At 39.1% G+C, this 14041-nt stretch overlaps 1 protein-coding gene and 1 long non-coding RNA gene across 16 annotated transcripts in view; one reads left to right on the top strand and one right to left on the bottom strand.

Annotated features, from left to right (window-relative positions):
* The window catches only part of camk2b2 (calcium/calmodulin-dependent protein kinase (CaM kinase) II beta 2), a 73129-nt gene that overhangs the window by 16610 nt on the left and 42478 nt on the right, over positions 1 to 14041 (bottom strand). For 5 of the 15 annotated variants that reach the window (XM_085165301.1, XM_085165303.1, XM_085165300.1 and 2 more), the window contains 2 exons: positions 13143 to 13180; positions 2356 to 2424 (listed from right to left, as the gene is read on the bottom strand). In XM_085165301.1, coding sequence (XP_085021427.1) covers positions 2356 to 2424; positions 13143 to 13180 — 107 coding nt within the window. The remainder of the gene's footprint in view (positions 1 to 2355; positions 2425 to 13142; positions 13181 to 14041) is intronic. The other 10 variants (XM_085165305.1, XM_085165310.1, XM_085165313.1 and 7 more) reach the window with 3 other exon arrangements.
* Positions 3817 to 9340, top strand: LOC146513809 (uncharacterized). Its single transcript, XR_014874920.1, has 4 exons — positions 3817 to 4189; positions 7121 to 7169; positions 7338 to 7399; positions 7790 to 9340. It is a non-coding gene; the product is annotated as an uncharacterized LOC146513809 (long non-coding RNA).

Below are 14041 nucleotides of genomic sequence, written 5' to 3'. Positions count from 1 at the left end.
GCTCACTTGCTCGTGTTGTCACAGTGTACGTCTCGCTATGTTTCCTGTTTTATTTTGATAGTCCCGTGTTCCAGTGTGTTTAGTTTTGCATCCTCCGTGGCCTTATGTTCATTTGTGTCAGCTGTGCTTCCCATGTGTTTCCACTTCCCTTGTTATCCATCCCTGTCTCTCTTTGTTCATTGTTGAGTCGTCTGTTTACCTCCTCACGTTTCCATGGTTCATGTCATCTGGATTTTCAGGTTTCATGTTTTAGTTTCTACCAGTTTAGCCTCCCAGCTGCACCTTGTATTAACTGTATTATAACACAGACATGTCTTCTCAGATAAACTGAAGATATATTTTCACAAAATTAAGACTGGATTTTTTTCCCCACTGAAACTGCAAAAATCTTTTAATGGCCTACACAAATTCACTTGGTTCTGAAGTACTAAGACCTGATAGATATGGACCATATTTACCATGCATGGTATGTTAAGTATTGCTCCTACTCTAAATGTTTCAAATAATAGGTGTAGTGTAAAAGTGTAAATGCAAGTAATGCGTGTGAACCAAATCTCAGGCTTACAAAAGTCCACTAAATGATAAGTAGTGATTAATTATACGTGAACTGAGAATCAGGCAAATCTACAGAAGTTTTAAAACATGGAGCTAAAAATAAACACAACATATCACTTTTATTAGCATAGAAAAGTTGTGTCACGGTTCTGGGTCATTTTGACCCAGCATTTTCAGTTCCTTATGTTTTGGTATTCTTCTGTATTATGATTTATCTTCTGATTCTTTATTGTGTTGTTTTAATTATTATTATTATAGGTTTGGTTTAGTGTCAAGTTTGCGTCTTGGTTTCCTGTTTTACTTTGAAGGTCTATGTCTTATGTGCAGTGAGTCTAGTTTTGCTTCCCTCTGTCTCGTTAGCCCTAATCTCTCCCAGCTGTGTCTCCCTCCTGTTTCCCATTCCCTGATACGCCTCTGTGAATATAAGTCCTGTGTTCTCTGTTGCGTCGTAACCTCAAATTTTGCCTGTGTGTTCCAGTTAGTGCTTTCATGGTTTGGTTTTTGTTCTTTGCCAGCAATAAAGCTGTGGTTTTGAGTTGCAATTTTGTCTCTACGAGTCCTGTGTTTGTGTCCTCATCCCTGCCTGCCCGCACAAGTTGACATAGGTACCATAAATGTCAACTTTTGTTTCAAATTGATGCAAATTTTAATCAGTTTTCTTCAGTTTTTGGTTGAAAAGTGCAACGTTTCACAGCCTCCTGGCTGTAAGCCTTTTAAAGTGGTTTTGATTGGAAGTGAGACCAGGTGCATTCTCCTAGTGTTTTTAGATTTTTAAACAATTAGAGATGTGGACCATGCATTGGTTCCCCAGCGGGACTCTCAGTTCTACTGTCCTGGGGACTGTAATGTCCTGGGGACAGACATACTGACATAAGGATCAGTAGAACTGATGGAATGCAGAAACTTCTTGAGCTGTGACTGCAAGCATAAAAACAAAAATCTTCACTCGCCACGGGCTACATTTGCATCAACCATAGATGACTGCTTAACAGCAAATGTTCTGAAAATGGTCCAAATACATACAAGCATATCATCTTGAAAGGATGGTTTGCCAAATTAATGCATGGAAAAGTTTTTGACTTGTATAGACCCATCCCAGAGGTTTGCAAATCAAGAAACAACCCAATACAAAGCTTCTTGATGTGTGACTACAACCACAGCAACAAGGTTATTTTATTATGCATTAACCAGCCAGTTAAAAAAGAAAATAAAAACCCTAAATGGATCCATTAGTACCCAGTGGGTAGTGACTCTCACTGTTTCTTTTTGTGCCTTTTGGGTTATGTATGCTTGTGTCTGGATCCTCTTAGAATCATGTTTTTATTTTTTTTAGAAAACAGCACATGCATGGACACCTTTACAAAGAATGAACACAAAGAATAATTCCAATAAGTACAACCTGTGTCAGTATTTGTTTTATTTTAAGACCGACTTACAAGGCAAGATAATGAGTTTGTTACTGGGATTGGACCTAACTGTACTCTCTTGGCAAGAAAGGGAAATGAGTTAAAAAGCAAAATTATTGAGCTGTTACTTTAAAAGTGATTGAAAACTTAGAATAACACACAAAATCATAGCAACAACCCATAGAGCTTTTCTTTTCTTTCTTTTTTTTTTTTTTACCAAAACCATACACGTCTCCCCCTTTCTCAGTCTCTCTTTGACTCTCTCTCTCTCTCTCTCTCGCACACACACACACACACACACACACACACACGCACACACACACACACACACACACACACACACACACACAGCTAGAAATATTTTGGACAGACAGAAACACATAGAGCTGCATACCAGTGCAGCAGAGGGGATGTTGCCTTTGGGACTGGTGACTATGCTGTTTCTCGTGCTGTTTGTTTGAGGCTGTGCAGGAAACAAAAAGTATTATATTAGTACTCAGTGACCATTCTGAGATGTGACTTCTGCTGGTAGTGAAGTGGGTGGTAACTGTGTAAAAATATACAGTTAATAATAGCAGATGGCAGCAAAATTCTCCTAAGACAAAAGTAGTGTATAGAATGAAGAGTGTAGTCATTCAACTATGGATCCAAAACAGTTTCCACACTTTTTTTTTGCTACATTATTAATCAGGTAAAAAAGTTTTCAACAATCGTTCATGCTGACTCATTTCTCTATGCAGGAAAATCCAAACAGTAATCACAGCATTTTTCTTTTTCATTACTGCCCACTGGCTGTGGATGTAATCTGGCAAATGGTAAATTAAATAAATAACAGCTGATCAACTCCACAATATCTGTCAAACATGAAAAACAAGCATCTATTTTGACTCACTGCATTAGTATCTCTAATGTGTCTTCCTGACATTCAAATAGAGAAAACGTAACAGAGATGCAAAACAAACACAGAAAACACAGCCAGCCACTAGTGACATGTTAAATGTACAGCAAAAAGACTCACAGACATAACTTTTCTATTTCAATTACATCAGAAGAAACATGCAAAAACAGGAATTATTCACAGACTTCATGAATCACTGGAATTTTATATTTTCTGTTCATAATTTTCCACGGTACTGTTACTTGTAATTGATGTTGTGTTAGGCAAAAGGACAAGAAAAAAAGTCCATATGGAAATTCAGTGTGCTCAGGGGCTGAAGCTGATCTCACCCACTTTACCACTGTTGCTAAATACTAACAGCAATGTTTCGTAAAAATGCTAAAAATACTCTCAGCTATCAACTTGTGGAGTCAATGCTTTGCACACTATGCTGTTTAAAAAAGGCTAGTTGGTTGCAACATCCATGGTGGTTTTCTAGCTGATGGGGAAAATGGGGAAACTGTGGCTCAGGGGTTGGGAAGCGCATCTGTAACCGGAAGGTCGCCGGTTCGATCCCTGGGCTCTCTGTCCTGGTCGTTGTGTCCCTGGACACTTTACCTACCGCCTACTGGTGTTGGCTAGAGGGGCCGATGGCGCAATATGGCAGCCTCGCTTCTGTCAGTCTGCCCCAGGGCAGCTGTGGCTACAACCGTAGCTTGCCTCCATCAGTGTGTGAATGCGAGAGTGAATGAATATTGGCATTGTAAAACGCTTTGGGTGCCTTGAAAAGCGCTATATAAATCCAATCCATTATTAAATCTGAAAAGCTTATATTCACATTTCTATCACTGAAAAAAGGGTGAACTTTGTTAAACACAGCATAGTTATCTTTCAACAAATTTGTAATGCACTTATTAGAGAAGCATTAACAGTGTTCTTTAATGCTATTATATTTTCTCACATTAACTATTGCATACACTGTAAAATGTAATATTGTGTTTAATTAAAAATATTAAATAGGCTGAACTCAGTTTTTATCAATTTGTTATCAGAACTCGATTTAAATAAGTTACCAGTACTTTTTATGCAAAAATGCTGATAAACTCAATATATTTGAGCTGTCTTAACTTAGAGAAACTAAGTAAGATGGAAGTTTTGCTTCTCAGTGCAGAAGGATGAAAGATGTGTTTTGAAAATGCCACGTCACTACCGTCCTCCTCACTCTTGGATCAGTCCGCATGTTCATGGTGCCAGCATTTGTTATGGAATATGTTGAGCAAACCTGGAAAAGCGTCAGCTCAAGATATTATTGTTTTCATTGCTGTGAATCTTTACCTGATACACTGACTTGGTGAGTAAATGTTTACTCTTATTCAAACTGATTTTGTGGCTTCTCTTAGTTTAGCACCAGGTTTATAATCTTGCTAGCTAGTTAGTGTTAGCCTAGCGTTGCTGCTGCCGCTGGGCTCATGTTACTTAAAAATTAACACCGCAGCCTTAAAAACCTTACATAACACTATGTCTGTGAAATTTTCTGTTGATTGTTTGAAATAAAAAAGTGAAATAAGAGCCCAGACAAAATTCTTCGGAAGGTGCAGCCGTTAGGGGTGGGGTGTGGGGGGTATTTTCAATCCATAGCCATAACTACCTAACTAAGTAATTATATATATATATTAGGGGTGCAACGATACACAAAATTCACGGTTCGGTTCGGTTCGATACTTTGGTGTCACGGTTCGATATTTTTTCGATACAAAAAAAATGTTCATGCCTTTTTATTAATTTGTAATTTATTAAATTTTCACAGCACATTCTGCACCACATCTCTGTGCGTTCATCATTTGTTTGAAGCCAGCTCACCTCCTGCAACCACTTGTCCGAGAATACACGCTTCTTTTGTGGTTTGGACTCCTTCTGACATTTCTTTGGAGGTGGAGGAACACCAAAGTAACTGCTTAAAGGAGCTTCTTCGACATCTTTAAGAGTTCTAAAAATATGTTTGTCCTCCTCCAGAAAATCTTATGTATGCAAACAGGCGTTGCAACTTCTTATCTTGTGCGCGTTTTTTATTTTGACAGCGAATACGCACCTGCGGACCACTTATGTGCAGCCCTGGTTATTTAGCTCGTCATATTGCAGCCACAGAAATTCTTTTGTCCATGAAACCATAAAGCTGCACTTTCTTTTTGCCTTATAGTCTGATTTGTCATAACGTTTCCGTTTTGTGGTAAGCTTTTCTTTGGCTGTCACTTCTTCACCCTGACCTGTCTTATTTGGCTCAGCAGAACTAAAATATATATCCTGCTGCTTTTACACACGCACTCACACAACGCCCAGCGATTCTCTGCGGGATCAACCTCTCACATGTTTAAGCTTGCTGCGGGAGATTTCACTTGTCATGTTTGCATAGTAAGCTAACGATTGATAAGATGATGTCAGAGGAATTGGTGCGCAAATTATCATCACTCACCAATCAGTGCTGTCGCTCTCTATACACAGTTCGTGGGATTGCAAAGTGAAAGCAAAAAACAAGCGCAAATTCAAACGTGATTTCAATATGTCACATATTCACAGTGGCTCACAGATGCCAATGACATAATTACCCAGCTACATTTCCGAAAGAATGCAAAAGCATTGACATATATTTTTCCTTCCTACGATAGGCCGACGGGCAGGGCAGGGCAGCCCGACTGGAAAAATCGCTAGCCCCGGGACGTCGGGCTAGCGATTTTGCGAGCCCTGTATCTGATTGAGGAATCACTCATCTTTGGAAAAGAGAGTTTATTACAGAGGAATGGCTCTTTCCAAAATAAAAGCTATAATATACGCTTCTTCTGGGCTATATTCTCAGCAGCATGTTAAACATATCAGGTCCCCATAAGGAGAATCATGTGCTAACCGCTGACTCCGGTAAAGTTTGTAGCATGCCTGCTTGTTGTTTTTCTCTGCTTCCACTTGTCTTTGCACTAGGATGATGTCGGCGTAAATGTGCAGTCATATTCGTTGTGTTCCCACTAGTGCTGTCAGCGTTAATCTGAAATGAGGTTAACGCCACAACACGGCAAATCTCCGTTAACGAGCTACCGCGGATTGCCCCGTGTGTGGGGCTGAACAGCCAACACGTTAACGAGCTAACTGCGCTAACACACTAGTTCCCACCCATGTAATTGAGCATTGCGTGGCACATCCAACATACTGTTTTACTTTAGTCCATGACACGCTTACCTTCAGGGTCATACATCACATGAAAACCAAAATAGTTCCAAACGCCAGATCTGAATGAGGGTGGGGGAGGTTCAATTTGCCATGTTGCAAGGAGAGCTTAACTTCTGTCTTGCTAGCTTGCCCTGCGCTCAGTGAATCTGTGTTCGACTACTCTGCCTAGGCTGCACTGTCAAGCGCAGATCCACTGAGCGCTCAACACAGACAGCACCGTCAGAAGGAAAGTTGATAAAATAAATTAAAAATGTTGTATTGTTCGATACATATGCGTACCGAACCGAAAGCACTATATCGAACGGTTCAATATCGATACGAGTATCGTTGCACCCCTAATATATATATATATATATATATATATATATATATATATATATATATATATATATCATGTTTAACCTGAGTAGCAAAAGACTGCAGGGGGTTGAAAGCAATAAGCCAGGAGTTAGCTGTGCTCGCAGGCTCTGTCGAACCTTGACCTCCCGGTCAGCTATTGCACTGGTGGATAACAGAGCTCTCCCAAAACATGGAAGCACTTTTGCAAATATGTGATATTTTGATAAATTAAGTAGATATTTGAGCATTGCACAGCTACATTCTCGCCTGAACATATCTTAAAAGGTTATTTTGTGACCCAGAAAGGGTAGTCTGGGGAAAAGGAGGATCGCATTTGTCGGCCATGGTTGTCGGAGCCTGTGCCTACTTGTAAGCGTGGCAATGGCGGAGGAGCGCGGCTAAAAAACGTATTACTTTTTCTGGGTCACAAAATAAACTTTTAAGATATTTTCAGGTGACAATGTAACTGTGTAATGCTCAAATATCTACTTAATTTATCAAAATATCACATATTTGCAAAAATGCTCCAACGTTTTCAGAGACGTCCATTTTTGTTTTTGTGGCAGCTTTTGAACATCTATGGCATCTATTAATGTCAAATCTAGACTTTATTTAACAACATAAGCAAACTCTATGTTACAATAATTGCACAGCCATTAAGGATCAAATCAGTTTCTGAAAAATGTTCTGCTTTTTCTCCCTCTGCTTGCTTCTTACTGTCTTTGAGGCTCGGGACCAGCACTCCTGCTGTTGGACAGAAAGACATCAACTCAGTGGTAAGTATTTTGGTTTTCCAATATATTAGCAACTGTCAGTGACATTTATATTAATCAGGCTGAACTTTAATCATACTTTAGATCAGCCTGTTTTACTTATTGTTTTATTTGTGCTTTGGTTTGGGGAAGTTGTTTCTTTACTGATCTTTTCTTGTCTTCTGTTATTAGACTTGAGATATGACTGCACTATGCTGTTGCTGGTGACTCCAGTTAATTCTACAAGACATGATGTAAGTAAACAAACAACAACAGTTTGTCTGCATTTCTTGAAAGATCACATCCCCCAAACTTAGTTTAGAGGGTCTACACTGTATATAGTGAAGTCTGCAAGTTTTCTAACAACAAAATTTGTTTTGTGCCCAAATCATTTTGCACATCATTAGAATGAAAGTTATTGGCCATGTTTGCATAGCCCTTTTTAAAATGATGCTTTCATGACATTATTGTGTGTTGGGTGGTGGTCACAGCTATCCAGACTGACAGTGGGATATTGAATGTCACCTCTCTGGTGGGGAGGGAGCCTGAGTAAATTGGAGACTGTTTTATACCAAATGCAGAAAAAAATGTTTTAAGAAAGCAGTTAAGTTCATGTTCCAAAAAATATGATTGTTTGCTTGCAGGACAACAGGAGAGATGAGTCCTCCGTCACAGATGGTGTGGTCAGTGAAGATGGTCGCCTGCAAGTTCAAGCTCATTGCATCTCCAACCAACATCCACTGCCACTGTACTTAGGGGAAGTTAAAGACTTTCTTCTGCACCTACATTTGGATCACCTCGATCCATGACAGTCATTCAGGCAGTAATGCCTGGACTGGAAACAAGCCATCCTTAAAACATTACAACAATCCAGCTCATGTGTTGGAATGCAAAACAAATGTGTTGTTTAAATTAGAGACTCTTGTGACAGAACAACAAATATTTTATTTTGATTATATAAGTAAGTACAAAACAAACTTGTGGTAGGCCTAAACTTATTTTCAGAATAATTACATCTGAGACTTTGTTTTATTGTGAGATTATAACAGTGATGGCAATATAATTGTTTGTTGTTCAGCAGAACAGTGTCCAGTATGTTGGCTGTTATACTTTGTTGTGTTTGAAAATAAAAGTTGGGCTGATTTTAACATCATTACAAAAAGTGTTGTTAATTATTTTTAATCACATTCAGGTTACCACAAATTGTTTTTTCATTTAGTTGAACTTGAAATGTTTGTCAGTAGGTAAACAATTAGTATTGTACAGTCAGAAATATCAAGTTATTCTTAATACTGCAGACTTGCAATGATGGCTGTTGTCCTAACAGTCATCTTAAGTAAGCTTTACTTAGTTTTTTTGAGGCAACGAGTTTCCTCAATTTTTTTGAGTTCTGGGAACTAATTCGATTTTACAGTGTATCCTCGTATCCCAAGAGAGGGTCACAACACTAAAACTAATTAAGCACCTTTATAATCAAGTTTTTGGGAAACTAAGATCTTTTCATTATTGTAATTCATGTGTGCGACTCATTTTTAGAACTGCTCACATTATTGAACCCCCACCTCTAGAATACTCAACCAGAACACATAACCAAAGCTTTGAGATCAACTCGAGGTTACTTTAAGGTTCTATAAAGGAACCCTCCTTTCTCCCAATCCGCCTTTTTATTTAAAGCTCTAATGCCTCCAGAGGGACTCCTTTGTTCCCAGCCTCCTGAAGGCCTCTGCCTCTTTCATTACCAGCCCCTTGTAAAACCACATTGAAGGTCTCTGTTTCCTTTGTCACCAGCCTGTTGAGGGTCACTGATGCTGGCTTCCAGCCACATTACCGGAGCATAGCCTTCTAGTCAGTCTCCACAACTGCTTCATCTCTGCCACTGGTCTCCAGGCTGGGCCTCAACCTCAGCATTGAACTTTGCTGGAAACTTATACACACAGACCAGTACCTACTCTTTGACTTGTACCACCCTCTGCAACAAAAGCTTGGCGTAATCAGTATCCTGTAACACTGGGCAGAAAACATTGCCTTTAAGCCAAAAGGGAAAGAAAAAGAACACATACATTAAGAAAGCTCTTAAAACATCCAACTTATCCCAACTGAGCTTTTAGTTTGAACTTTCAAATCAGCACAGATGCACAAAAAAGAAGGTCAGAACACCAACTAGGAAGAAACAAAATGACAAACAGAACAAACAACATAGTGCTGTGCAGTGCAGTGAGGAGTGCTCAGACTTCTAGACTGGAGAAACCAAACAGCCACTTCATAAAAGGATGGCAGAACAACGAAGAGCTACCTAGACAGGACAAGGCTCAGAATAATAACACATTTGCACTTAAAGTGCATAAAGTGCATTTAACTTAAACCTAAATAGATTGCTTACACAAACTTATATACAGGTAAATGGATTGGTTCTTAAGGAGCACCTTTCTACTCTACTTGAGCACTGAAAGGGCTTTGTACAAAATTCCTCATTTATCATTCAAGCTGGTGATGGCTCACCAACCGGCTATAATAATAGTAGATATTAAGCAGAAAAAGGACACAGTGATAGACGTTGCTATACCAAGTGATAGCAACATCAGGCAGAAGGAACCCTTAAAATACATTAATTTAAAGATATTGTAATTGTCAGGATGTCTTTTGCCCAGCAACTCACAAAATTGCTTGTTGTGAAGTTTACTGTTTATTTCTTTCAAAAGTTATAAGAAACAATTACCAAAAATAATACTGAACAGTACATGCAACCTTAAAATACTGTAAATATCTTGTCATTAGGGTTAGTTACGACACTTACGTGTGAAGCTTTAAAAAAAGTATATTTACAAAAAAAAGCTGGAAACAAAGAGGAGATGTGGAAGTTATAATGAGAGATAGTGCCTGTGCCAATGCCAGAATGCTAATATAGCTCCATGGTTGTTTATGTACATTTTACATCATGGTCCAGCAAAGGACAAGCTGTGGTTGTGTAATGATAGATTAATCATCTGGTGGGAAATAATCTGAGATTACCAATCTAAACCCCTAAGAAGGGAGAGGAGGGGTTGTGCAGAGGATGAAAAAGGGAAGAGAAGCTGAAGGAAAATGAAGAAATGTAGGATATGAAGAGTGACATAAGGAAACAGGTCAGGAGGAATGGAAGAAGAAGGGCTTCTGTCTAATGCTTCGTTGTCGGTGGCAACACTTTCCTATTTGTAAGTGATTTATTAAGTTGCAGTGATTTTTTTTCCAATCAGAACCACTGTACGATTCAAGTGTTTTAGGCACTTGTGACAGAGATCTTTAAAATACATTGTGCAGGAAGAAAATCATTATGTTTTGCTACACATAAATACAGAATTACTCTGCCACATTGGACAAGGTAAGCTTCCCTTCCAAGCAAGTCAGTTGACACAGAGGTCTATCGAAATCAAAAACATAACTGCTAAATGTTTTACTTATTTTTAAATGTATTCATTTGTTACAAATTCAAGACATATATTCCAGTTATCAGACACTTAAATAAACAAACTGTGGATTTTGATACCAAATGTTTATAATGTAGGATAAGCGGCAGCGAATGGATGGATGTTTATAATGTTGTGTGAAATTTAAAAACTGACAAATTTACTCCATCATCTAAGCAAGTTGTCTTTCTGTGTGACAGAGATACATCTCACAAGAAAGCACATTATACATGCTTCTCTAAGTCATTATCATTCAAAGGCATAGTTGATTCCTAGGTGACCCAGAGTTTGAGTTTTTTTGTCTGGACTTGTACTTTTTGTAAGGAGGAGATAATATCTGCTGATATTTTATATCGACACATCATTTAATTTAACAAGACATTATCTTCTGTTATTTTGGAACAAACAAAGAAAAATAAATAAATAAATAAAGTTAAACTATGAGCTGTGTGAGACACATTATAGGGTAAATACACTACAAATTTCACCCTACTTAAATAAAATCAGATCTATTTGGTTGAATAACTGAGTGTATCCAGCATTTATCAAACGTATGAGGAGGTACAGGAGGAGGAGCTGTCATGGATGACCAAGTCACTGCATGGAAAGTACCATCGACAAATAAAATAAGTAGCTGACATCAAGAAATCCTACCAGTGACTAGACAAAGCCAGTTTAAAGGAGTTTGAGTTTGTCTTGGTTTGGTCTTGTTCATTGTTTTGGGAATTATGCAATTCTTGTATTCAGTTTGCGTGCCCTGGTACTAGTCCTTAGTTCATTGAATTTTGTTCCCTTTTGTGCTCTGTTTGTCCTGTGTGTCCTCTGCGTGTCCTCCCCAGCACCCCCTGTGTGTAGTCAGTTGTATCTGGTTGCAAATGTAAAGTTTTTGTCTCTGTCTTGCCTCCATGTTTCTCTTGCCCTCTCTCTCTGTCCCGCACTCTATCTTTCTCACTCATTCTCTGTATTTAGTCAGTCTGATCTCAGTGTTTGTTTTCTCTGTCTTCCTGTGTCTGGTCCATCTGTTTCCTGTTTTATTCTGACAGTCAGTTGTCCTGTGCACATCGTTGCATGCATCACATGCTGATATGACACGCTGATCATGGCAGTACAGCAACAGGCCCTAAACACCAGATGCACAACCAGGTCGCTGGGACAGTGTACAGGAACATCTGTGCCACATACAGACTAGCAGTCTGCCAGTCATAATGAGAGACACCACCAAAGGTGGAAACAACAGCACTAAGATCTTGTGGGACTTTGGGTTCCAGACAGAAAAGCACCTGTTTGCCAACCAACAACACAGTGGTAGCTGACAAGGAACAAAAGACAGCAACATGAGGAAGAAGGAGCATCCGAAAACAGAGGAATATCAGGGGCTGAAGGAACAGCTGGAGCAGACATGGAAAGTAAACTACAAAGTGGTCCCAGTGGTAATATGAACACTAGGAACTGCAACCCCAAAACTGGAAGAATGGTTCCAGCAGATTCCAGGAACAACATCAGAGGTCGCTGTGCAGAAGTGTGACCTAAACTGACCACTCACAGTTTACTACAAGCCTCATTTACCCATTCACACACACACAATGGATACTGGGGGCAAAATGGAGTTCTTGCCAGGTGCACTTCAACATTAACAGTGGTGGAGCTGCATACTGAACCACCAACCGCATGACTGCGAATAACCCAACCTACCTGCTGAGCCACAGCTGTGTTTGAGTGCATTACATGTGACTGTGTCTATATTCTGAGTGCTTCATGCATTCAAAATGAATGGTGCCTTCACAGATATCCACTTTATCTATGTCATGTGTATTAATGCACTCCTATACATTAGAGATACTGGCTTTTAAACTTAAAACAAGCTGGATCATCCCTCTGCTCTAGCACAGTGGATGTGCTAACCATAATTTTCTTAAAGAATTTTACATTTTGACAGTTGGCACATTCAAATTTTAACTTGCTTTATCAGCAATGAACTATATTCACTGACAATGGTTTTCAGATTTCCACATACTTTCCAATAGCCAAAAGTGCATTCTTAATGCAGGGTCATTTAAGGTTGTGAATATCACAGCCATTTTATACTGGGTTTTCAGCCTTGTTCCTTGCATTTGCTTTTGAATAGTAATAATACAGTCACCAAATTCTTTGTGAGAAACCTGTTCTTAAATGGTTGAACCCCTCATCATCATTACGATCATTCTGAAGGTCTGACGTGTTTTCTGGAATACAATTTAAAACAACTTTGGATACCTTCCCAAACATGTCTTCCCCTGTTTTAATATTTTTAATTAAATTAAAAGGATAATGTGAAAGGATAATAGAAAAGTCTAAGAAAGAAAACAATACAGCCATCACAGACACCCAAAAACAATATCTTCCAAAAAATTAAAGTGAACGCAATCGTGCTTTAAAAAGATCACCCCGAATATTTTGCATCTGCCTTTGACCAAAACATTTACGGATTAATAAAAGTAGTAGAAGTATGGAAGGGCAGCCAAGAATATAAAGAGGAAACACTGCAGATGAAAATGAAGAGGATGACCTAGCTTACCTTGACATCAGCCTTCTTGTTGAGGAGACTCTTGGCTGCTGCAGAGAGGCAGAACGACACACCCTCAGATGGTAGAGTACACATTATTTACCTTCAGATGACCACTGCTTTGTAATCTGCTCACACAAATGCAGATCCACATCCGCGGTCATTCATGCATGCATGCAGGCACTGGCTTAAAAGGAAAAAAAATCACCTGCTTGTCAAAGTGCACAAATAAACGAGTTACAATGCCTATCCTCCCATCCACTACCACTAGGAGGAGGGGGAAAAGGAATTTACCCCTCCCTCTGAAAAAATGGAAAATTCTTTCCCTGCTTCTTAAAAAGCAAATGAATAAAATGTGCAAAAACTCACACATATATTAAAAAGAATTCTCCATCCTGCTAGCACTTCCTGACCCTGATCCATTGCCCAAAGCATTAGATAAGCAGAGGGCATCAAACACGAGGGAGGGGGGAGAAGTCAAACTAATTCTCTGTATAATCCAAATACACTCTCTCGCACCGCTGCACGCACAGGCATAGATAGAAGGGGGATTAGGAGCGAAAGCATGAGGGAAGAGGAACAGAGATGCAGGTATATGATAATGGGTTTGTTAATCTGAAGAGTAGGCTGGATTAATTCACAGAGTTCACTGATGGGCAGGAATTAGTCTGGGATGATGTGGAAAAAATAAAGTATGTGTTTTGCTGCTTAAATGCTGATATAAAAAGGAAGAAACGGCTTAAAAACACTCCAGTTCTGCTGACATTAATCTTTTATCATGTTGGAGCTCTGAGTGGATGTGTGATCCCCAACCTAAAAGCAGCACTGAACAGTTACTGCACTCCACATTTAAAATGTGATAACTAAACTCCCACTTATACACCACAGTGCATGCTATTTGTCTGTACAAG

Source organism: Neolamprologus multifasciatus, chromosome 7 (genome assembly GCF_963576455.1).
Source record: "Neolamprologus multifasciatus chromosome 7, fNeoMul1.2, whole genome shotgun sequence".
Lineage (NCBI taxonomy): Eukaryota > Metazoa > Chordata > Actinopteri > Cichliformes > Cichlidae > Neolamprologus > Neolamprologus multifasciatus.
This window is presented reverse-complemented; position numbering and strand designations above follow the sequence as displayed.